General features: G+C 31.8%; 2 protein-coding genes and 1 long non-coding RNA gene across 6 annotated transcripts; 2 read left to right on the forward strand and 1 right to left on the reverse strand.

Annotated features, from left to right (window-relative positions):
• Positions 1-3199: 3199 nt before the first annotated feature.
• LOC133036648 (uncharacterized) lies at positions 3200-6152 on the forward strand. 2 transcript variants are annotated; one of them, XR_009687235.1, is made up of 9 exons: positions 3200-3404; positions 3616-3852; positions 3973-4204; positions 4323-4417; positions 4504-4728; positions 4823-4885; positions 4990-5064; positions 5408-5497; positions 5951-6152. It is a non-coding gene; the product is annotated as an uncharacterized LOC133036648 (long non-coding RNA). The 2 variants fall into 2 exon arrangements; XR_009687236.1 differs by lacking the exons at positions 5408-5497; positions 5951-6152 and having other exon boundaries at positions 3204-3404; positions 4990-5066.
• A 332-nt stretch (positions 6153-6484) lies between these two features.
• Positions 6485-8534, forward strand: LOC115712691 (replication protein A 70 kDa DNA-binding subunit B-like). Its single transcript, XM_061113243.1, has 8 exons — positions 6485-6657; positions 6732-6828; positions 6905-7029; positions 7105-7183; positions 7275-7407; positions 7505-7665; positions 7745-7865; positions 7968-8534. Exons 1-8 carry the CDS (start codon positions 6588-6590, stop codon positions 8274-8276), a joined length of 1095 nt encoding a protein of 364 aa, XP_060969226.1. The 5' UTR covers positions 6485-6587; the 3' UTR covers positions 8277-8534.
• Positions 8535-8781: 247 nt separating this feature from the next.
• LOC115712690 (uncharacterized) lies at positions 8782-15879 on the reverse strand. 3 transcript variants are annotated; one of them, XM_030641020.2, is made up of 21 exons: positions 15389-15879; positions 15072-15157; positions 14837-14938; positions 14532-14638; positions 14343-14443; positions 14139-14226; positions 13686-13774; positions 13319-13458; positions 13057-13216; positions 12815-12950; positions 12485-12581; positions 12092-12227; positions 11251-11310; positions 11018-11136; positions 10814-10938; positions 10310-10534; positions 9955-10115; positions 9573-9736; positions 9360-9442; positions 9179-9264; positions 8782-9078 (listed from the first exon to the last, which is right to left on the reverse strand). In XM_030641020.2, the coding sequence occupies exons 1-21, from the start codon at positions 15599-15601 to the stop codon at positions 8935-8937; spliced, it is 2622 nt and encodes an 873-aa protein (XP_030496880.2). In that variant the 5' UTR covers positions 15602-15879; the 3' UTR covers positions 8782-8934. The 3 variants fall into 3 exon arrangements, with proteins under 3 accessions (XP_030496880.2, XP_030496881.2, XP_060969225.1); XM_030641021.2 differs by having other exon boundaries at positions 12098-12227; positions 15389-15878; XM_061113242.1 differs by lacking the exons at positions 15072-15157; positions 15389-15879 and having other exon boundaries at positions 14532-14624.
• Between the last annotated feature and the right edge of the window lie 10311 nt (positions 15880-26190).

Below are 26190 nucleotides of genomic sequence, written 5' to 3' on the forward strand. Positions count from 1 at the left end.
GAAACTGAGTTTGCGTCATTTTCATGTTTAGGGATGTAAAGTTGAAGTAAGGCCCTATAACCCACAATCTAAGAAGCTTGATCTGAAGACTATTAGTGGCTATTTTGTAGGCTACATTATTGGTTCGAGGGATTTTAGATTCTATTGTCCTTCTCACACCACCAGGGTGATAGAATCAGATAGAGCTGTCTATTTTGAAGATGAATTTAGTTCAAGTCAAGGGTCAAGAGAAATTCTGTTCAGGGAAGAACGTATTTATGTCCCTGTACCTGTTGCTTCCGCTTTCGCTCCTACTATTGATCCCGTGATTGAACAAATTCCAACAGAAGCTCATGATGAACCTCAGAATCATATGCAAGATGAAAATCCTGATATTGAGGGTGGTGAAGTTGTGTTAAGAAGATCAGAGAGAGCTCGCAAACCTGCTATTCATGATGACTACCTTGTCTATTTGCAAGAACATGATTATGATGTGGGAGACGCTTCTGAACAAGTTACTTACCAAGAAGCTATGAGGAGTCCCCAATCTAAGTTATGGTTGAATGCAATGACAGATGAGTCAAGTTCCATGTCGCGAAACAAAGTATGGAATTTAGTTGTTCTGCCGAAAGGTTGAAGACCCATTGGGTGCAAATGGGTTTACAAGATCAAATATGATTCAAGTGGGCAACCAGTAAAGTATAAGGCTAGACTTGTTGCTAAAGGATATAGCCAGAGAGAAGGTATTGATTACAAAGAAACATTCTCAATTGTATCTACCAAAGATTCTTTGCGAATCATCATGGCTATGGTTGCTCATTTTGATTTGGAACTTGAACAAATGGATGTGAAAACTGCTTTTCTAAATGGAGATTTGTATGAAGATATCTACATGACTCAACCTATTGGTTTTGAGGAGCCTGGCAAGGAGCATATGGTTTGCAAGCTCAATAAGTTTATTTATTGACTTAAACAGGCATCAAGACAGTGGTATCTCAAGTTTGATGCAGTTGTCACTGCAAATGGTTTCATGGAGAACAAAGTTGATCAATGTATATATATGAAGGTCAGTGGGAGCAGCTTCATCTTCCTGGTACTGTATGTTGATGATATTTTGCTTGCTTCTAATGATAAAAATCTGTTGTCTGAGACAAAGCATTTGTTATCTGACCATTTTGATATGAAAGACCTTGGTGAGGCTTCATATGTACTTGGGATACAGATCCTTTGGGATAGATCTAAAGGTATTCTTCGGTTGTCTCAAAGAACTTATATTGATCGGATTTTGAAAAGATTCAATATGCATACTTGTTCACCTGGAAAGGCACCAATAGTGAAAGGTGACAAATTCTCAAAGGGCCAATGTCCACAAAATGACAAAGAGAGAGATGAAATGAAAGTGGTTCCTTATGCGTCAGTTGTGGGTAGCCTGATGTACGCTCAAGTATGGACACGCCCTGATATTGCTTTTGTTGTTGGCGTGTTGGGTAGATACTTGAGTGATCCTGGACTTAGCCATTGGAAAGCGGCTAAGAAGGTCATGCGGTATCTTCAGGGTACCAAGGATCATATGTTGACTTATCGGCGAGCTGACACTCTTGATATAGTTGGGTTTAGTGACGCCGATTATGCAGGATGCGTGGATGATAAGAAATCCACATCAGGCTACACTTTCATGATGGCTGGAGGAGCTGTTTCGTGGAAAAGTGTCAAACAGACACTCACAGTATCCTCAACAATGGAGGCAGAGTATATGGCATGTTATGAGGCTACTTGTTAGGCGATATGGCTGCGAAACTTCATTTCAGAATTGGGTGTTATGGACTCTATCTCGAGGCCGCTGAAATTGTATTGTGATAATTCCGCAGCAGTAGCTTTCTCTAGAAATGTTAGAAGTACTTCCCGTTCTAAACACATTGACATAAAGTACTATTTTGTCAAAGAGAAAGTTACAGAGTCTCTTATTTCAATTGAATACACGCCTAGCACTAGCATGTTAGCAGACCCACTAACGAAAGGCTTACCCATATGTGTATGTTTGGAGCATGTTGCTTGAATGGGATTGTTAGAAGCCTAGCTGTTGAGCTCAGTGGGAGTTTTTCTATTATGTATTGAACATGCTAGTATCTTGTATGGAATGCTTATGACTTGTATTTTGAATATGCATAATGATATTGAAGTCACTTCTAATTATTGTTGTCATGCATACATGTGTTGTTTACTGAAGTGACGAGTACAAAAGGAGATGAATGCGCATAGTCTCAATTTTGTTGTACCTCATGCATGTTTGGTTTGATTTTTAATGATTGTTATTGGATTAAAATGTCTTCAAGGTCAATTCATACATAATATATGTATCATGTCGATATGATATTATGTACGTCTTAATTGGTTACCTTATGTGTGATAGACAATGTTATGGTGGTTGATTATATTGTCCAAGTGGGAGAATGTTAGAATTATTATTGTGGACTAATATAATCATGAGCTTAATACCATAAACACAATCATTAACTATGTGCCTAATATTTATTCACTACCATAATGGGATGGTTAATAATTAATAAATGTATAGAGGCACATGAGAGCACCCTAAAACTATAATTGGCCCATTAAATTATAGTCCACCACTAATTATACTCATTAACCCAATAAGCCTAATAAAACCCCTTAGGGTTGGGTGTTGGATATATAAGGGGTTAATATGTGTTAGTATGATAATGAGAGAGACTGTGTGTGGTGATAAGAAAAGGGCTTGCTTTCATAAGCTCCTCTTCTACCTCCTCTTCTACCATCTTGGAGACACATTCACATTAAAGATTTTGGTGTTCAAATGGAAAATGCTAATATAGGAGGTATGTGTTTTCATAAGTTTGTGATGCTCTAAATAAAGTATTGATTTTGCATTTAATGATTATGAGCAATAATGTTTAATGTGTGTTTGGATAGTTCATAATCTATGTGATTGTTTAACAGGCATAACTAAAAATGCTACTCATTACACGATTATAATTAAAAATAAAATTAATCTATAAACCTTTATAAAAAAGAGAATAATTCTTTGGGCTTTTGATAGTCAATTTACAAATATAACCCTCATTGAGCTATAACTAAGGTAACAACTGTCAACAGCTGTGATAATTTCTATAAAACTTTATTAGCTTTCTTATTATAATTTTTTATTTATTTTTTTCCTTTCAAGGGAATAATATTATTTTATTGTATTATTTTCTTCTCCCTTAATTATATGCCCTAGATTGGATTTCCACTCCTCCAAAACCCTCTTCTTCCCAAAAAGACCACGATCAGTGCTTCCACACCGCCAACGATGGGGAGTTTAGGGGGTACTGTTTACACGACCACCACCATCGCCACCCACATCAAGAAATAGGGTAGAGAAACACTACTCCCAATCGGATCAACAGGTTTGTCCTTCTAAACACAATATAAAATATTGAAATAAAAAGCTTTAACGAATTCCAATCGATTTTAATCTTTCACTCTTCGCCCCAAATATACCATTTATTTGAGGGATTTTCTTCATTCTATAACTTTTGTTTGTTTTTTCCTTTAATTGCTTTCTTCATTCTATAACTTTTGTTTGTTTTTTCCTTTAATTGCTTTCTTCATTTGCAGACGGATTGGAGGCCGAGTTGATGCAGAGCGCCATGGCTCTTCAACAAGCAAAAAGGTTACTTGCAACAATACTATATGTGGCCGTCGGAATCGTTGCCTTGAATTAGGCAGTTGCCCTTACATGGTCTCTTATGTCTCAGGAGAAACATCTACTTCTGGAGTATTGATAGAGGATGTCTTGCACTTGAAAAGGGAAGATAAATATCAGGAACTTGTTGAGGCATACGTCACTTTCGGGTGAGTTCCATTTCATCTTGTTTATTTGTTATAAATGAAATTTTTGTTAAACTTGATTGGTATTGTTCATTTCACAATTTAAACGTCTGTAGATGATTATGTATCATGAATTATATGCAGTTGTGGAGAGGTTCAAAGCGGTTCATTCCTTGATGTTGCAGCTCCCAATGGTTTATTTGGGCTTGGAATGGAGAAGATATCAGTACCTAGCATTTTATCGAGGGAAGGGTTTATAGCAAATTCTTTTTCCATGTGTTTTGGACAAGATGGGGTTGGAAGAATTAGTTTTGGTGACAAGGGCAGTCTCGATCAGCAAGAGACCCCATTTAATTTGAACCCATCACAGTAAGTGGTAAATTCTCTTGTACTTGATGGTGATAACTATTTAAGTTGGAATATTAAATTTTGGCATAGTAGAAGATTTCCATTGCATTGTTATTTTTGTAATATTCTTTTTTTCTTTCTGGCAGTCCAACATACAATATCAATGTTACCCAAATTCGAGTTGGAACAACTTTATTTGATGCCAATCCGGCCATCTTTTGCTAGAGCAGTTCTTTCCAAGGTGGATGGCTAAAATTTCACTTTTTTATGTCTCTAGCTTTCTGTTATGAATGTTCTTATCTAAAAGTTTTGTTCCTTTTGGTCTAGGATCAATTGAGACAAGAACTCGAAATGGATCCTGACTTGCCTGCTGTTTTGGTAATGGGAGGTGGTGAAGGAATGGGACCTATAAAGAATACTGCAATGACTCTTCGTGAATCACTTTATCACAAAGAAGCTGGCAAACCAATTGGACAGTTAATTATCATATGTGGCCGAAATAAAACACTTCTATCCAGACTTGAATCTGAAGAATGAAAGATTTCAGTCAAGGTGAGTAGTTGACTGTACTTAGCTTTTTATTTTTTCTTACCATAACTGAGATTAAACTCCAAAACAGTAATATTTCTTTGTCACCCTTTTTTAGATTAGAGGTTTCGAAAACCAAATGGAGAAATGCATGGGAGCTTGTGATTGCATAATAACAAAGGTGACCTACTTAGAAAGACACTCTGCATAGGGTAATATATATATATATGTAGATAAATATATTGTCATGAACATTTCTGATCATTTTATTATTGTTTTTCATAGGCTGGACCTGGTACAATTGCTGAGGCCTTGATTAGGGGGCTTCCCATCATCCTAAATGACTACATTCCAAGACAAGTGAGTGATCATTTTTGTACTATTCTTAAAGATCAATTTCTTTACACATAATATCTAATTAAATTAATGAAAAATTAAATGCTCACTACACTTTATCTCTCTCTCTCTCTCTCTCTCTCTCTCTCTCTCTTTCTTAAATTGACATTTGGCAATTTACATGTATTACAAAATATACACTTGTCAGCCAGCATGTAATTACAAAACTATTATAAACTAAAACTTGGCAACATGCATGTACTTATAGCATATTCAAATGACAAATAATATGGTTTTTTTTTTTGTTTTTAAATAACACATATACATATAAATACTACTGCTTAATCCAAATTTCTCATTTGCTTAGGTAAAAAGAAAAAAAAAAAAGAACTCCACACTTCTGGACACTATTAAAATCAACAAACTTTCATCTAAGCTACTTCAAGATGACGACAATGTAAGTTAAATTCTTTACTAATCAATTCATATAGTATTTTAAATGAGATGAATTATGAATGAAAGGCAAGGCAATAAAGATGGTATAGTTCACTTTATTGTGGTTTTGAGTATTTTTCTATTTTTATTGATGAATTGATGCTTGAACACTTAAAGACCTAATCTTTCATCTTTGTTTAGTTTCACCATTTAAATATTTACAATACTTGTCTGTTTTAGTTCATAGATTCCAACCTTGATTATTTGGGGGTATTTTCTTTTTTCTTATTTAGTTTATCACTTTTAACAAGATATAAAAATTACAAAAATTATATACACTTTTAAAAATTTCTCACAGGTTGGTAAGTAATAACTTTTATTATTATTATTATTTCATTCATATCTCATATATCTCTTTTAGTATTATATTTTAATTTCTTACTTTGTATGCATCTGATCTTTCCTCTATTTGTAGTGTATAGAACACCTTTACGACAAGGTTCACACGCTAATAACTTTAGACAAGTAAATTTTACACCCACATTTATTTTGCATGCATTTTTTCTCCATGTCATAATAGTTTTAAGAATCTGTATAACTATATTTGCTCTGTATGTTTTTTTGTTCTCATCTCATAATAATTATTTTAATTATATAATATTTTAACTCTTTTGAAAATTTAGGCCACAAAGCAATGACTTGAAATACCAACTAATACCTCATATCACAAGAGGTCAAACTAATTGGACAACCAAGTAATTGTAGTTGAAAAAACTCATCCACGCCAATCCAGAAACTCTGTCAAATATCAGAATTTGCTTCTAATTGATCCACAGGTAAAAACCAATTAATATATTTTCATTTTACTTACTGCCTATTAATATTGACCTATATTATATATAATGTTTGTAGGGAAACCATATCGAAGCAACTATTTATCAAGCTGATATTCAAGCCTTGCATCAGACATTGCACATGACAAAAGCATACGCAATTTCTAATGCTAATGTCAAAGATTGCAAATTGGATTACAAAAATATGGAGATCTCCAATGGGTCATAACTGGAAAAACTAAAATTAAAGAGCTCCAAGAAAATTATGATGATCTGTTGATGTCTACTTACAACTTTGTGCCTCTTAGTAATATACAACAGTATATTGATCTTCCATCTAAAGAAATTAGTAAGTTTCCACACTTAGCTCCCCTTTTCACAATATTACATACTTCTACTAATTATAATTTTGGTTCTTCTTAGATTTGATTGCTGCTGTCATAGACATTCGTCCTAAACGTCAAATACACAATCGTCATGGAGAAGCTATAATCCAAGAACTTGTTCTTGTGGATAATGAGTAAGTTATTTCAAATTTCTTTTTATTATATAATATTAATATATTATTTTATTAAATTTTATTATTTACTTTGTAGGTTTAACATAGCTATACTTACAATGTGGAATAATTTTGTTGACAACGAATGTGCTGCAATCTCAAACATCATTCACAAGAAACCAATTATGATTGGAACACGACTCAAAGTGGTTTGCTACAATGGTAATCAAATAATTATTACTTTTTTTTAAAAAAAAATTCATACCAAATTATTCTAAAATAAATTTAATCTTGTAGGCATGTCAATATCCACAAAAAACTCAAGCTGCTTTTTAATTGAACCTCAGTTGGAAGTTGCTAAAGATCTTCGTGCCTGGTAAGATATAAATCTATCATATGCTTCCTAATGCTTTCATATAATCACTATTACCTTACTAATGTATGTTTTTTAATGTTTCAAAAATTAGGATAACTCGAAACAACTGCATCCTCAATGAGAGGATCACTCAAAAAGCATATCTTCTTCCTGCAACAAATCTTTCACCTCCTTCTTCTGATCAAATTACTGATATAAGCAAGATAAATGACATGTTAAACATGGTAAACTCCTTTTAACTTCTCCTTTTTTATCATTTTTATTTTGTTCTTTTATTATTTTCTCAATTAGATAACATTACAATGTAATCTCCCATTTCAGCAAACAACTTTCTGGGTCAAAGCAATTGCTAAAGTCACAAATTATGGCCAACCATTTTGGTATATGGCATGTCCCCTTTGTAACAGAATTACTGGATCTGAATATGGGGAAACTTTTCACTGTCTATATTGCAAAAACAATGATCTCAAAGCAGTCCCTAGGTAATTAGATGACTTAGGCATTTTCTCAAGTTTTTTTTCCTTTTCAAATTATATTTTTACTAACACTCATGTCTTGCAGATGCAGAATAGATGTTGAACTTACTGATTCATCATCTTGGATTACAGCAACTGTATTTGGGGAAATCGCAGAAACATTGTTCTCATGTAATGCAACAACCCTGATGAATACCAAAATTAAGGTTTTCTCACTCAATCCACAAATATCTTTTTACTTAAGATAAAATAATCAGCTTATTCTTTTAAACATTCTCTTACTAATAAATTAAATTGTTATTTTATAGGCAAGTGATAGCATTCCTAACGAACTTCCCGAACTACATGACAACAAAGAGATACTAGCTTACATTAAGGCAGTCAAACAGGACTCCACTGAAGGATGGAAATTCAACATCACTTCGTTCTTTAATACAACTCCACTCTCAAATGAAGAATTAATCTCTAATGCTTCAACTTCCCATCCTAATCCAACTCCACTTGTGATTCTTCCTGAAAAGAAACACAAAGCTACAGCTGACGATGAGGAGAAGAAACATGAAACTACTAACGAAGACGGAAACAATCACAAGGCTTCTAATGAAGATCAGATGTAGTAAAAAGTTTGGGTGTGATAGAATTGCTCTTTTGTTACTCTTTTGAAAAATATTTTGAAAGTTCCATGATGGAATACATATGTAAATAGGCCACTTGTTGGAACACTATATCATAGGCTTTCACTTTTGGAAGCTCCATCACTACTGGATGGAATGAATATGTAAATAAATAGGCCACAACTTAGGAACACTTTAACAATCTTTTGAGTTCCATTACAACTTGAAATGAATCATGTTGCAACATTAAAAATTTTTGCAACCTTAAATTATTATGAAGTAAATTATTATAATGTCAATATTTACATCTTATATGCTATTTACGTGCGGAGCACGTAAAGCCACACTAGTAAATCTACAAAGACTAAAATATAGGTTTTGTGACTCTTCTGTAGCTTTCGATGCCTCTAACCAAAACACTACCAAGTTCGGTTGGTACTAATAGTACACTGAAGTTGCATTGAAAGAATTGGAAAGTAAAAGAAACTTAGAAGAATAGATAAGATTAACTGAGCTGAACAGAAATAACTTAAGAACAAATTGATCTATTCTCTTAAAAAATTATTTTTCAAAGCAATATGGGGTGACCACTGACCTATAAAAATTAATTATATGCCTGAAATCGATTAATGGAAATAAAGATAGATTAGAGGGTCTGTTGCTAGAATACGTAACTAGATACAAAGCTAGAGTATGCAACAACATCAACCCAATCAGGGAAAAGACCTTTCAGTTTCTTTGCATCACCAACCATGTACTGGTCCAACACTGCAACCTCAACCCTCAAATCTTCACCACTGTTAGCCTGCAATGACACCCACAATCAAAATAATAACAAAGCTAGTGACATAGTAAAACCAGCAAACTAAACTGTAGGGCTGCGCCTATGATTGTCAAACTTTTACCTCTAACCAGAAGGTCCAATTTTCATGACTGGCTCCACTAATGCGACAAATGTATGAGGGTGGACCTCCATCAATTGTTTCAGGAGCTGAAACAATATTTCAAGGGTGTGAGTTTAGAGGTAAGAGAGAGAAAGATAATAAACATGTAAGATGTAATCAGATAGATTTTTCTTTTTTGTACCTGGAAGCACATTGTCGGCAAATGACCAACTTGATAATGGGCCAGTAATGTTGAGGACTGTCACCCAAACCTCCTTTACGGAACTGAAAAAGAGTAAGTAAATCTGTGTCTAGTTACTGGTAGTTTGTAAGAAGATGAAGAAGCAAATCAGTGTTTGTCTTAATGTAGGAGATCAAAATCAGTGAAATGGCAAATGCATTTCATTCTACTTACCCCAAGGAAAGTTCCAAGTGAATTCTCCGAGTTCCCTCGCCAAGTGTTGTATGAGATTTGTAAGTGGACAGAAAAGGGAATCGATCGTATTGCTCCAAAATTTCATTAGTTTTTGCTGGAAATTTCAAACTTCTTGAAAACATAAAAGGAACAGGAAAAAGTGCCTGCAAAAGATAAAATGTTGCATGAAAATTTGGTGAAAGTTAACAGCTCCAGACATAGATTATATGACTTTTACTGCTCAGACAAAAAGCAACAAACTTTGAAACATAGCAGCCAGTCTCACAAAGAAGTGGTTCTTTGAGAGATAAGCAGTTAAAGATTTAAAGGCCCAACTTATATCATATATTCGTTCGGAACATTTTAGATTTACAATACATACCAACCAAGATTCCCTGTGACAAAACTTTGCAGTTTCAAATGAGAACTCTGGAGTTATTTGCAACTCCTTTGCAACTTCAGGTGCATATTTGAAAAGAAAAAGTAAGGAATTGGAATCCACCACAGCGAAATCATAACTGGAGTCCACAATGTGATTTGAATCTTCAGTCATATAAGAAATAACCTCTTTAGCAATAAACTCGATAAGAAATGAAAAAGTAGGATTTTTGACATAAAAGGTAAGATAGAGACCATCATCTAAAATATGTTTTTGTTAAAAGCAAACTACAAAAGTTATAATCCAAACTTCAGAAGTGATGCAAATTATTGAACATTTTTGTCACTAGCTTTAGTACCTGTAGTACGAAGCGTATGCTGAAAAACAGCCCTCTTAGGTGCAGCTGTGGTGTATGGAAAGAATTGAGATGACAGAGCTAACGCTAGCACACTAAGATGAAGCAAAAATTGCATAATAGAGTGTCTGGCTAACCAGTGACCACAAACAGGTAGTAGAGGGCCCACGCACCAACTTGTCACAACTCCAATAATTGCTGCAACTACAACATCAGGAATGAAATAACCTGCACACAAAGGAAATCAATTGTTACATATTCCTATCAAATTTTGTAATTTCCACTGATGAGCTTGAACTTAAACTTCATTCTTGGTGATAAAAGAAAAGGAACTGCAACTAAAAGAGAAGAAAAGATGCTTTCCATCTAGTCAACAATTAACAAGTTTAGTCTCATTTTGGTTCTAGCAAAATGTCTACTGCATCGTGCTTCAATATTAAGGAACTGGAAGTGCCTAACTAAAACAGTAAGCATATGAGAGAAAGTGCTTGATATTGGCAAACTAACCATATGGGGGTGGAACAGCACCCATCATTCCCATCTTCTCAACCAAGAACTGGATAAGAAATCCACCAAAGTAAACAGAGTAGGCAAGGACTGGAATTTGAGGTATCACATATAGCATTGTTGACCTGAGAGACAATATAAATCAGATCAACATGATAATGTTCTTCCATGACATATAAAGACTTTCTCGTGAGCCAAATATACCTGAGAGATGTATGATCAGAACTTTTGACTACCAAGCAAACTAAAATCCAAGCAAGAAGCATCGAACCAGACAGAACAAAAGTCAAGAAGCCTCCAGATAGCCCAGCTGCAAGATAAGCCTGCGCTTACTAAGTGTTTTAGTCTTTTTAGATTTAAATATAACATAATACACATTATGCTTATAATATTCCAAAAATGCTCACTACACATCAATAAAATAACATAATACATACCGTAGTTAACATAGCATAAAACCCAAAAGCTCCCCAAAATCTGGCTTCAACGGATAGTACCTGAAAAATTAATGTTCAGTTAAAATTACAAAAGATAAGTGATACAAATTGTCGAGACATTGAACCATTATAAATCTTAAGAGAGACCGATTCTTGCCTTAAAGTTAGTTACAAAGACAAGTGAAACAGATTATATTTAAATAATTATTAACTTGTTTAATCAAAAAAGGTCTTTGGTTATAACCCCAAAACTAGTAAATCACCAACATCAAAATATCATTAATATCACAATTATTATTTCAGCTATTACTAATGACACTTTCAAAATTGTTCCTTTTATTACTACTCTATTATGATGCACACTAATAAGTCTCCAATCCGCAATTTATATATGCTAGGCGTAAGAAGAAAGAAACAAAATGCGCCGATTGTCTATTTGTTCTGTGACTGTTATTTGGGAATTCTCTTCTGTTTTTGTTCTATATTTGTACAGGCTGGATTCATTTTAGTGTTGTGTTCTATATTTGGTTGCTTTATGCAGTTTAGAGTGAGAAAAGTACGGTAGGCTAGGGGGCATTGAATCCTTGATGTGTTATGGGCAACAAATCCTCGCTCAATGGGAGAGTTCAACTCTGTCAAATAACTGATTACTGAGTCCACTAATGTACCAAGTTCTTTTTCCGAAATATAATTCTTCACTTTCCATACATTTCTCTCATTGATCTCACACACATTGCATTTACCTATTGAGTTAAAAACTAAGACCAGTGTAGTCAAAGGGCTGTTAAGAATGCAATCATTTAACTTGATCATGGTCAGTTATTTAGGTTTTAGAATGTACCGCTACCTCCTTTGCTCTGCGTTGAGATGCAACATCTTCCATGACAGTAGAACGACTCAACAAAGCTACAGGGATCAACTGACCAAAAAGTGCACAAGGGATGAACATCATGAAAGCCAAATATGGATGAGCAAACCTGTAATTCAAGTCCTAAAAGTCAACAAGAATCTTGCGAAAGAAAAGATCACTAGGAAAGATTTCTCAATTTTACACCCATTATGTGCATAACTTCTGAAGCATATAATGGTAAAATACATCTCTAAATCTCATCTTATACAAACTAGATCATCAGAAAAACCTCATGAACAAGTGTAGGGCTCTTATTCTAATATTAATTAGTTCATAGAAAACAAGAAATTAATTTGAGTATCGCGTAAGAGTATAAAATCTCACCAGTTCATTGCCTGACTAGTAAAAAGCAATCTCAGAATGGAAAAAATTATTGGGAAAATAATTGCAAGTATAAACCCAGTTGTATGCAATAGCGTTCCTGGTACATAATCAAATTGGACATAATGAGTTTAGTCAGCAATCAATAAAGTTGAAACACACTTTTTAGGAAGTGTTATTGTAGAGATGGAGAGTAACTAAAGGTTAAGAACATATTAGAATTGCTAAAGATTTATATAACTTTGCAAGTATAATAACATAATATTACCCAAAGAAAAAACTATATTTATCTATTTTTATCCATACCAATTTTAAATTCTCCTTATATTTTACCTTTCATAAAATCTGATAAAGTTGCGAACCAAGAACGCAGCCCAGAGGACCTCAAATGTAAAAGGAGTGGCATAATGAAGAAGATGGCAATAGGAATGTTGTGAAGAATCATAGCTACTCTTCTTGGATAGTATATCTGTGTAAGAGCAAGAGGAAGAGGGTGAAAATACTTGTCACTTTAAAAGATGGTTTATATAGTAACTAGCAAAGAGATACTTAAGAGCAGGAGCTTTAGAGCATACCATGAACCATGTTAAGTAATCAAAGAAAACAGCACGCTCACTTTTTTCTGATTGGACTTCATGAGGTTCTCTTTCATGTGCATTATGTAGCTCAGAAGAATTGGCAAAAGCCTTAGTGACACTAAACAAATTTTCTCCGCGTGCTTGAATACTTCCCGGTCTGTGAGTTAATTAGATGAATCAGAGGAACTATTTAGAAAGGAATGATACTAATATTCCATATTAAGTAAATCTGTACCAAAATAGCAGTTGTAATGCATACACTAGTCTGTCCACTGTATCATAGGAGGTATGGTAAAAGTAACCACCAAGAAGAAAGATAATGTCCAGACCCGGTATGTTGCCGTAGTCTTGGGAAAATATTCGATAATCTGTATCTCCAGGAATAACTGGAAAAACATCCTGCATATACCAGATAAATATTTACAAGAAAGTTAATACAGACAAGCATAGCTATGACCATCCAACATGAATTAAAATCAGGAAAGGTAATGCTATAGATATGGTGAAACCGGGTTGTCAAAACAAAGGTTTACATAATTACATAGATGTCAATAACAAGCCTCTTTCACAGACAGGAAAAAACTAGACACTTCCACAGTTATTTGAGCCTTTCAAACGGAAAGTACCTGGGCTGCACTGTGTGCCATAGGGTAAACTGCTGATTGAGCATAGACTTGCGAAGCCCATGAACCAGGTCCAGATTGACACACTAAATCTGCAATTTTAGTAATAAAAGTGAAAAATGATGCATTTCTAAAGCAAATCAGCTGTTTCACTATTTCATTCCACTTGCCCTAACATTATCCAAATCTTTAATCATAGGCAGAATGAAACAAGTGAAACAAATAAATTATGAAGGGAAACCAGGTGTAACCTGTCCAAATCCAATATCAGTATGACTGACATTGCATTAGAAATAGAAAGTGGTTTCTATACTCTTATTACAAACACTCAATTTAAAGAAGAGAAATATAGGACAGTCAATGAATCAATTATACACATGTTGCAGGAACATACTATGTGCACACTTTTATATTTTACAATTATTGAGAATGGTAATTGATTTGATAGTGTTCTACCTGGTCCGCCTGTCCCAGATGCTTCCACATTTATAAAAGCTCCAATGGTCTCACGCCACTCATGAGTCCTCATAAAACCATGTGAGCCCTGAAATCATCATAATTACCATTAAACATTATGATATGTACAATGAGCATAAAGTTACAACTTATAAAGGTGAATCATAGTTCCAGTTGTGGAATTGATCCAATAAAACATCTTACCAGCATAAAAAGTTCTTCAGCACCATTAAAAAGAAAAATAATAGGCCGAGGAGGTACCCAACCAGAGTCTGTAATAAGTCTCGCCAATTCCAGCATTGATGCTGCACAGAAAAAGATGAGACAATTGTTACCATCAGGCCAAAAAGGGTAACAATTAAAAAAAAAAAAACTTTTGTTTTGTGTACCCACCAACACATGAACCGCAATCACTGGCACCTGGAGAACTAAGTGGGCTATCAAAGTGGCCGTTCAACAGTACAGATGAATCATAGTCTTGTGAATCTGCAGATGATACCCTGCCATTAAAATTTTATTATTTTGTGATGATGTTTCCTTAAAAACTTGAAAGATGTAAATGCAAATGCTTCACTGTTACAAAATATGCATAATTATGCTTAATGTGGGGCCTGAAGTTAAGTGCAAACTACTGTATTTTAAGGTTGGTACAACAAGTATGCTCAATAAATATACATTAAAAAGGATGGAAAAGGTACCTCATAATGACATTTACGTGGTTTCTGTAAGTTAGAGATATGCTATGGCCTAAAAACATCATATTAAAGGAGCCATTGACAATTGTCTCCTCGATTTCAATCCTGCAATAAATATATATACATATGTAAAACTCAATTATATAACCAGCTCTACAACTAAAGTTGAAAACAAAATATCTAGAAGAGACTACTTTTTTTTTTTTGACTAATAATCAGGACTCAATCCAATAATTACCTCATATTCAAACCAGCTCGTTCCTTTATCGTTTCCAACTGCCCTTTGATATAACGGGCAGCTTCTTTCAAACCATGGCGCCCTTCCTATTAATAACGCAGCTCAATTACCAATAATTAACGCAACAAACAGTATACGACTCTATCAAATACAAACATATACTCTAAACATTTGTAACAACTCCGAATTCGTAGTTCAGAATCTGTAATGAAGAAAACAATTTTTATTTTTTTTTAAAAAAAAAAAGTTGAACGGAATTAGAGAAATTTCTCGGAACCCAAACGAAAAAATCGAGAGATAATTGAATGATGGCTCACTTGACGACCGTCGATCTCTTCGGACAGCACTCGAACATGTTCAACTGCTCTAGCTTCCGAGAACTGATCCAGAGGCGCGTCGATGCCAAGCGGCCTAACGAATTTCATGTGAAGAATGGAGTAGGTAAGCATTGACATTAGCCCGTACATAACGGCGAGAAAGAACAGGAATTTGAAGCCAGAGGCATCCGCTGAACTCAATCTGATCGCCATTGGCGAACCTTTAGTCTCCCACTGTGCTTGAATCAGTATAAACTGCGTGAATGTACACACACTCCTTTATATATATATATATATTATATATATATTATATATTGACTATTGAATGAGGAAGAAGCGTGTGAGCAAGGGAAACCTTTCACTGCTTTGAGTTTAGGCAATGGAAATTTTTTTTTTTATTTCTATTTAAAATTTATTTAATAATATTTTATTCAAATGCATTGTAGCAATGGTTTCGACAATGAAGGCTGCTCCGGCTTTAAAAATATTCTGGGTTTTGGCAGTGAGCAGTACGGGACATTGTTGTTTGTTGGTGTTTTGGAGTTTAATGATTATTATTATTATTTAATTAATCTTTTTTATTATTTTATTAATGGAAATAGATCTTTATTAGAAAACAAATAATTTAACAAAATAGACATAAATTTAGCAGAAAAAGATTCGATTTCAAAAATAACAGAAAACTCTAATGGTTGAGATGTAAAATGGCCCTTAATTTGGTAACTAAGTTAGTAAATGTCTACTTTTTAAAAAAATTAAAAAAATGGCCAAATCTAATAAATTAGATAATAAAAATTATAAAAATAGATTTATCACATATTTTTTTAAAAAAATATATATAATAATAATAAAATTAAGTTACATAATTTTTTTTAGTATTGGATATTGTAACAAAAATAAATAAATATATTAGATCATTTAAATATATATAGCAGTAGAAATTAATATACCGTAGTAATAAAATTATATACCACAAAGAAATTATAACAATACTAAATTAATACTCAAAAAATATATATATCACGCTAACAAATTTTATATATAATAAAATAGAAACTAAATATCATATTAAATATATAATATATTATAGACAACAAAAATCATATACCATACAATAAAACATATATACTTACAATAAAAAATAAAACAGAATAATATAATATTATTAAAAAAATCATATATATCATATATATTAACAAAATTATATATCACATTTATATATACTAAAATAAAAACTAAACATGCATTATCTAAAATAAAATGATATACTATACAATAAAACTTATATACCATATAACATAAAATATATACCTTACAATAAAAATATATATAATAATAACAACAAATAAAAATAAAAATATATAGGATGCTAATAAAATTATATATCATGTCAACAAAAGTACAATAGAAAATAAAACTTAAATATTATTTAAAACAAATTATATACCGTATAACAAATACATATACCATACAGCAAAACATATATACAAAAAATAATAAAAAAAAAAAAATATAGATTACTAATACATATATACAGGGAAATTTCATTTTTTGCCCCTAATAAAACCCCCAATATCAAAATTTAGACCCTTCACTAATTTGTACAAATTAATTCCATTGATTACATGAATTTCTCACTTTACCCTTTTTTAAAAAAAATAAAAAAAAAATTGTTAAAAACTAAAAAAACTTCCCCCTCTCTCTTCCCTCTCTCTTCCTCTCTCTCTTCCCTCTCGTGCACCCCTCTCTCTCTAGAAAAACTAAAAAAGCTTCCCTCTCTCTCTTCCCTGTCGAATGTTTATTTCTCGGTGGGCAGTGTTAGAAAACCGGAGCACACCCCAATCACTCAAGAATCTTACACCATTATAATGGATAAGTTGTGTTTTAAGCATTTTGTTAGATTTTATGTAGTTTGTGTTCGTTATATGTGTCGTATTTGTTGAAACTGGTATTTTTTGGTTTGAAATGGTAGATATCTTGCAGATCTAGTTTTCTGTCGAAATCTGGGTTTTCCAGAAGTTATCGACAGTTTATCGATAGAATATCGATGCTATGTCGATATCATGCTAAGAAAGGTCAGGGATGACCATTATCGACATGTTGTCGACAGTTTGTCGATATCATGTCGATTAAAAAGCAAATTAACATACATAATTTATTTGAGAATTTGTCGACACAAAATTGTTGACACACTATCGACATGATGTCGACAATCAATCGATATCACACTTAGCAATCACAGAAAGCAATTACATCACATTGTCGCCAACATATCGACATACTGTCGACATGCTATCGATATTCCAAGTATGATCACGCCTATTTAGCAAACAAAATTGTCGACACCATGTCGACATCATATCGACATGAGGTCGATATTATCACACATAAAGCAATTAAATCACATTGTCGATAAAATATCGATATACCGTCGACAAATTATCGACATTTTAGGTCAAATTTTTTTTATTCTCATTGTGTCGACATCCTATCGATACACCTACGACATCCCATCGATATACATTAACAACACAGACAATTTTATTGGTCAAACTACTTTCAATTTTAGGGTTAATTTGCTTTTTAATCGATATGATATCGACAAACTGTCGACAACATGTCGATAATGGTCATCCCTGACCTTTCTTAGCAGGATATCGACATATCATCGATATTCTATCGATAAACTGTCGATAATATCTAGAAAATCCAGATTTCGACTGAAAACTAGATCAGCAAGATCTCTACCATTTCAAACCAAAAAATACCAGTTCCAATAAATACGACACATATAACGAAAGCAAACTACATAAAATCTAACAAAATGCTTAAAACACAACTTATCCATTATAATGGTGTAAGATTCTTGAGTGATTGGGGTGTGCTACGGTAGTTTCTTATATAACACAACTTATCCACAGAGAAATAAACATTCAACAGGGAAGAGAGAGAGGGAAGTTTTTGTTGGGTTTTATGCCCTAAATAAAACTCTTTACAATCTGATTAGTTATCAATATAAGAAATTTGAAGTGATTGATGTTTGCATGAATTCTACATGCTAATGGTTTAAATATGTTTATTACATTTACACACAGAATCAGTTAAATCCAGATCATATGTTTATTCACAATTACAGTATCGTCAACACAGTGGAATGTGATTGTGATCATATGAATCAAAAGTTTTGGTCCCTGTTTCATCAGTGTTATTGGATTTACACTAATGTGATAATCAGTGATGATGTGTACTTACACTTGGAGTAAGTGTTATGTTCTTTCCAGGACATTAGTAAAGTATACTAGTTTCGAATGTATAGAGTATACATTGGACTGGACCGATATTGCAACTAAGTTAAGATATTACAAACTTACCGTTATACATATCTTTCCAAGTCAATATCAGTAGTTGATCTTAAGATTAAAAGAATCTAAATCCTGATATGCTTAGGCTCAACTCAGGAGTGCTATTCATGTTCTTAGATTTATTAGTTAAGCCTACTTTCGGGTCAGGGTGATACGTATATTTTGGGAACATGATAGTATGATTGAGTGGGAGTCTTTGAACATAAATATGGAATCTATAACCTATTTGGTGTATAGAAGTCAAGTGATGATTCCACTTCGAGCTTAGCAAATAGAAGTAAATGGATGAGCTCTTGTTTAACTGACTAATTATTAGATCACTAAACACCATTTACAGGTAGCTAAGTGTTTTAAGGGGCAAAATACATTGAGGGGTGAGAACGGTAAAGAAATCCCATCTCGATGTAGATCATCTATATAGGGGATCTTTAAATCACAATAAGATTATAACAATGGTTAAATGAGATAGTATATTGATATCGTGAAACATACAATATGCTCTATATAAGTCTGAGAGTGCAATTCTAAGTTCTAAGAGTGGATTCAACGAAGAATTAATAAGTAGGAATTTACTTGGTAAATTTGGTTCACTTATTGGAAGCTCAGCATATAGATCCATGGTCCCCATTCTAGTTGAGAACATTCTGCTTGTAAGACTCATTAATTGATTCGTGATTGATCAATTATAATTCTAAAGTTAGACTATGTCTAATTTTATGAATTTTCACTAAGTAGGGGTGAAATTGTAAAGAAAAGAGTTTTCTAGGTTTATTTATTTATTAATGGACTTTATATGTCTAATTAATAATTAAATTAAATGACAATATTATTTAATAATCTATTTTAGTTATTAAATAATTAGTTTTGGCATTTAAAAGGTTAGAATTGGAAAATTGGCGTTTTTGAGAAAATAGAGATAAAATTTGATAAAATTGCAAAATTAAGTGAGGCCCATTACAACACCATGGCCGGCCACTTAAGTTAATTTTTCAAATTAATATTTTCATTATTTTAATGCCAAATAATTCTAAACCTAGACCTAGTAGTTGCCTATAAATAGAAAGTGATGGCTCAGTCAAATCACAAGTTTTCAGATCATCTTTCTGACAGAAATTTCTCTCTTCAGAAAACTGAGCCTTCCCCACTTTCTACACCTTGGCCGAAACCCTCTCTCTTTTCTTCTTCATCTTTTTCGTGACCCTAGTGAAAGAGTAAGTGCCCACACACAGCAAGCAGTAACTCAATCATAGATTGGAAGACTGTGAAGGATCAAACTTGAAGAAGAAGGACATTCGGGCTCAGATCTTGATTATACTCTGCTACAGAAAGGAATCAAGGGTTAGAGATCTGAGTGGAAGGAGACATTAATTCCGCTGCATCAATGTAAGGTTTTCTTAACTTTATATGTGTTTAATTTATCGTTTTAGAAAGTTCATATTTAGGATGTTAATAAACATACTTGTGAGTAGATCTAAGATCCTGGTAAAATAATGTCCAACAACTGGCCTCAGAGCCATGGTAATTGATTTACTTACATGAAATTTGGACTTTAAAACGATTGTTTGTTTGTTTTTGGATGGTATCATGTTGTATTGAGTGTTATTTGATCATTGATTGATGTTTGTAAATTTTCGTGAAAAATAATTGCGATTTTGTTTCTGGAATTATTTTTATTGGATAGTATGGAAAAAATTAAGCAAGTTAGCCTTTTACAGAACTCAATTTCGATTTTATTTGAATTAGTTATGAATTTTCGAAGATTTGAAAAAATCGGGGCTGTGCTGAAATTTTCCTGCGATCGCAAAACTGTCCGTACAGTTCATAACTTCTGATTTTTTGTATAGTTTTGTATATATACTATTTCTATTTCTAATTCAATTCTAATTATCATTTTGAATTAATTTAATATTTTTTAAATTTAATTCAAGATATTAGTGTAATTTGAATTTGAATGGAATTAGTATCTATCTTCTTGCTTAAAAATCCATCTTATTTTTAAATTTGATTATATCTTATCTTATTTTAAAATTTAAGGTCAGATTTTATAAATATTTTTTTTTTTTAAATTAAATCTTTTTTAGATATTTTGACCTTATTTAAATTTAAAATAAGATATTTATAATCATGTAATTTTAAATAGATGTAAGATATTTTGCTAACTTTTAAATTTTGTTATTTTATTTATTTAAATTAAATTTAAAATCTGAAAAGATATTTCATTTATCTTTTCTAATTTTTTATTTAATTTTTATTTTTAAAATAACATTTAATTTTTAAAAGTAGTTAGCAAATTTTGAAATGATATTTAGGTTGGTTGAAACCTAATTTTTCAAAATAGTAGGTTTAATTTTAAATATTTATTTTTTAAATAATTTCGAAATTTAAATTTTTTTTTTATTTTCGAAATTAAATATTTTTTTTTAAATTTTATTTTTTTTCGAAAATTAAAATATTTTTTATTTAATTATTTATTTTTCGAAATTATTTATTTAAAATTATATAAATCCTACTTTCAACTATCCAGCTAACCTTGTTGCAGGTGTATATGGTTTAAACTTGTGTGTAAGTTTTTCAAAACCTATTATTACTTGATTGCAAATAGCCATGGTTACTTTTTGCCAGATCTAATGATCTGATGGCTCCCTTGGTCAAGTTAATAATTTGTAACAGGTAAATTTTACAATCTTCTTTCATCTGTGTGTGACCTAGCAACATGATAGGATCCATCTAAAGTGTGCCTGTGTGAGCCTATATGTTTATTTTGTTTTAATATAGATACATATAGGTTGTTGCTAAATAAAATGTCACACCATGATAGATTTTATTTAGGTCCATTTAGTTATTGGACCTATTCAATTAATAACAGTTATTTATTTTAAGGTTAAATTCCTCTCTTTTGGGCCTTGTGTGAGAGTTGGGAGCCATAGAAGTGGGTACGACATACTGAACCCAGCACCCCCTCACATGAACTACCCCAATTGTGAAGGCTCATTTGCCTGATTTGAATAACTGTACTAGGTTAATTATATTAGTTTGACCTAATAAAATTGAATTAGCAACATAATTAACTTTTAAAATATATGAAAATTTATTTTCATTTTAATATTTTAAAGTTAATTTTAAGAAAAACACTTTTAGTTTAGATATTATTTCTAGACAAACTATTTGTATTTTTCTTGTATTTAATTAAATATAGAATTTTAACTAACTAAGATTCATCCTGGAGCTTATTTAATTAAATATTCCTATTTAAGTTATAAATTAGTTGTATCAACTGATTTTTCTTATCTAACTTAAATTTGAATATTTGATTTAAATTTTAAATCAAGTTGAGGAATCCTAGGAATTAGTTATTAAAGATTCTTAAGATATTTTTTAAGTTAATATCTTTTCAAATATTAACTTAAAATGGAATATTTTAGATATTTTTTGGTTAATATCTTTTCAAATATTAACTTTAAAAAGATATCTTTAAATTAAGTGGTTACAACTTAATTTTTGATATTTAATTAAATCTAAATTTGAAATTATTTAAGTTTTAGATTTTTACTATCTAACTTAAATTAGATATTTTTTCAAATTTTTTTTGAAAAGATACTTAGTCAAATAAGATATTTTCTAGATAGTAATTTCTAGACTACTTATTATTTCTGATATTTAAATAGAAAAATTATACTTTGTGAAATTAATTATTTAAATAATTAATTTTGGTACAATTTTATTAAGTATATTTTTCCTAGTATTAAATGGAAATTAATAATTAAGCCTTCTCTACACTTAATTATTATTTCTTGAATTTAATACATTTAATTAACTTGAAGAATCTAAATATCTAAGTTGATTTTCATCATGATACTTAAATATTTATTGATTTTTCATGACACTTAATTAAATAGAAAATTATTTTTAGGTTGAAATTTAATTTTTCAACTTAAATTTAAATAATTTTCAATATATATATATTTTTCTTAATTTTATTAATCAATATCGAAATTTGCATTTTAATTATGCAATATTTTCGAATTTTTTATTTTGAAAAATAGATTGAGTTGTAAATTAATTGTTTATTTTAATTAATTCTTGGGCCAACTTCAATCAATGATTTTTTCATTTAATTGATTAATTTAAAATAAATGAATTTAAAATATATATATATATATATTTATATTATTAGAAATTGAATTAACTAGTCAAAAGAAAATCTAGATAGGTAATATTTTTGCTTGAAGTATTTCTTTTCTATTTTTTATTATTTTTCGAAAATTGTATTTTTATATACTTTAAATTTTCGAACCCAATAAATATATTCTCAAAGGAAATTTTTAAGTTGCTAATTATTTAATTTAATTCAACTTAAATTAATTTCCTTAATATTTATATTTAAGATTATTACTAAGATGGAAATAATTAGTTTTATTTCAATCACCATCTAAGTATAATTTTATAAATATTATATTAAATTCTTATTTTTGAATTTTAATTCTTAATTTCGAATTTAATGAGAATTTATTTATTAGAATAATAAAGAAAATACATTTTAAATAATGAGCTTTATTATTATTAAGATATTCGATCTCCATTGTGGGTTTTACACCGCGTTTGTTTTAGTGAGTAATCCTCCCTAATGGAGGAACGTTCATTAGCAATTTCGCATCGTTTAATCTCGCATGATAAGTGGTTTGTAAGTGTTTTATATGGTATAGATCACCCTAATGGTGGCTACCATATTTGACTTGCAAATTGCGAAACAATGGTAGAAGCTCATGAGATAGAATAGCCTTGACTCTCGCCTAAACGGGACAACGCTGGAATCCAATCTTGATCGAATAAAAGGTTGCTAGAATGTTTAACATTTTAGATGAGCTGACAACTCTATTCAATGGATGGTAGCTTTGACTCTCGCCTAAACGGGACACTGATATCAGTTTGTTGAAAACCTTGGAAATTATTTAGGATTGAATTTTTTAAGTATTTTCTCATATCATTCCTACTTGTTATGTGCTTATAATTTCTGAATTGATTTTGTGTGTTAAACCATTATTTAATTTCTATTTGTTGATTTCGATTATTTTGTAGTATCCTGTTTTGTCAAAATGAATCCCATGTTATCACTGTTGACTGAAAACAAGCTGAATGGATCTAACTTTAATAAATGGAATGAGAACATTAATATTGCTCTCATAGGAGAAAGTGCCTTGTTTGTTTTAACTGAGCCATCACCTGAAGTGCCTGGGGACAATGCTTCCAAAGCTGTGAAAGAAAAGTATGAGCGTTGGCAGAAAGCAAATGACAAAGCTCTATACTTTATGCTTTCTAGCATGGTTGACACCCTCAAAACTCGGTTTTCTAAAACCGAAAAGGCTGCTGAAGTTATGACGAAGTTAAATGAGCTATTCGGTAAGGCATCACTTCAGTCACGCTTTGACGCGACAAAGAAGTACATTAATGCACGGATGGAACCTCATCAAAACGTGCGTGACCATGTTCTCCTCATGTCCAGTTATTTCCAAGAAGCCCAGGATCATGGTGCTGAAATGGACAGTGCTACTCAAGTTAGTCTTATCTTGAATAGCCTGACTCCAGCATTTCTATGTTGGGTTTTGTGCCCTAAATAAAACTCTTTTCAATATAATCAGATTTACTTATTAATATAGATCAGAAATAACATTTAATGTTGCATGGTTCACATGATTTATTTCATGATTATATGTACATAATGTATAAATTCATCTGAAACCCTTTTCACATACTTGATCCTGTTTATTGTGCCGTCAACACATTGGAAAGTAAACATGACTATGTGAATAAAGTTTCCTAGATTTATCAGACATAGGGTTTTACTGATATGATAATCTACAACAGAGTTTACTTGGATTTGGAGAAGTGCTATGTTCTTTCCAGAGCATTGGTTAAAGTAAAGCTCAGGTTGGATGCATGGAGTATGCATCGGAAGGGACCGATATTGAACTTTGACTTAGATTTATTAAAGTTACCGTAATATCTATTCAAGTCAATATCGCCTAGTTGATCCTAGATCAAATGTTCTTAATCCTGTTATGATTAGGCTCAATCTTGAAAGGCTATTCTTGTTCTTTGATTTGTTAGTTAAGCCTACTTTTAGGTCAGGGTGATACGTACATTTTGGGAACACGGTAGTGCAATTGAGTGGGAGCGCTAGCATAAACATGGAATCTATAGCTTCTATCTGGCGAATAGTAAGCAAAGGATGATCTCCTTCGAGCTTGACCAAACGAACATAAATGGTGGAGTACTCATTTCACATAAGCTGAAATATCATTTATACGGGGTCAAGTGTTTTAAGGATAAAATACATTGTAGGGTATAACAGTAATCTAATCCCTTTACAGTGTAGATCATTCATATAGAGGATCATTGATCACATTAGGATTATAACAATGGATAACTAATGATGTGTCTATATGGTGGAACATATAGATCATTCTATATACTGAGAGTGCAATTCTAAGTTCTATGCGTGGATTCAACGAAGAATTAATAAGTTAGTGAATTTTAGTGCTAAATTCTTGATCTACTTATTGGAAGCTCGGTTATATAGACCCATGGTCCCCCCACTAGTTGAGATAATATTGCTTGTAAGACTCATATAATTGGTTTTGATTAATCAATTATAATTCTCAAATTAGACTATGTCTATTTGTGAAATTTTCACTAAGTAAGGGCGAAATTGTAAAGAAAGAGTTTATAGGGGCATATTTGTTAATTATGATACTTTGTATGGTTCAATTAATAAATATGATAAATGACAATATTATTTAATAATTATTTATAGTTATTAAATAGTTAGAATTGACATTTAAATGGTTGAATTAGAAAATTGGCGTTTTTGAGAAAATCAGATGCAGAAAAGGTAAAACTGCAAAATTGCAAAAAGTGAGGCCCAAATCCACTAGTATAGGGCCAGCCACTTTTGTAGGAAATTTAAACTGATATTTTCATTATTTTAATGCCAAATAATTCAAACCTAACCCTAGTGGAATGCTATAAATAGATAGTGAAGGCTTCAGGAAAATTACACTTAAATTTTCTATTTTTCCTTCAGAGAAAAACCTGAGCCTTCTCTCTCCCTATCTTTGGCTGAACCCACTCTCTCTCTCTTCCTCATTGAGATTTCGAAATTCTTAGTGTAAGAGTAGTGCCCACACACAGCAAGTGATACCTCAATCATAGTGAGGAAGATCGTGAAGAAAGACTTTCAGCAAGAAGGAGGTTACAGCATCAAAGATTCAGAGAAAGAGATCCAGGTTCAGATATTGATAATGCTCTGCTACAGAAAGGAATCAAGGGCTAGATATCTGAACGGAAGGAGTCATATTATTCCGCTGCACCCAATGTAAGGTTTCCTAAACTTTATATGTGTTTATTTCATCGTTTTAGAAAGTTCATATTTAGGGTGTTAAT

The sequence above is a fragment of the Cannabis sativa genome, chromosome 4 (genome assembly GCF_029168945.1).
Source record: "Cannabis sativa cultivar Pink pepper isolate KNU-18-1 chromosome 4, ASM2916894v1, whole genome shotgun sequence".
NCBI lineage: Eukaryota > Viridiplantae > Streptophyta > Magnoliopsida > Rosales > Cannabaceae > Cannabis > Cannabis sativa.

Coding starts and splice junctions, on each gene's coding strand:
- LOC115712691 (XM_061113243.1), top strand. CDS start 6,588: ATGTCTACTTACAACTTTGTGCCTCTTAGTAATATACAACAGTATATT. Junction 6,658..6,731: donor TCTTCCATCTAAAGAAATTA/GTAAGTTTCCAC, acceptor GGTTCTTCTTAG/ATTTGATTGCTGCTGTCATA. Junction 7,184..7,274: donor GCTAAAGATCTTCGTGCCTG/GTAAGATATAAA, acceptor TTCAAAAATTAG/GATAACTCGAAACAACTGCA.
- LOC115712690 (XM_030641020.2), bottom strand. CDS start 15,601: ATGGCGATCAGATTGAGTTCAGCGGATGCCTCTGGCTTCAAATTCCTG. Junction 14,639..14,836: donor CACGTAAATGTCATTATGAG/GTACCTTTTCCA, acceptor TTTTAATGGCAG/GGTATCATCTGCAGATTCAC. Junction 14,444..14,531: donor TGATTGCGGTTCATGTGTTG/GTGGGTACACAA, acceptor TTTTCTGTGCAG/CATCAATGCTGGAATTGGCG.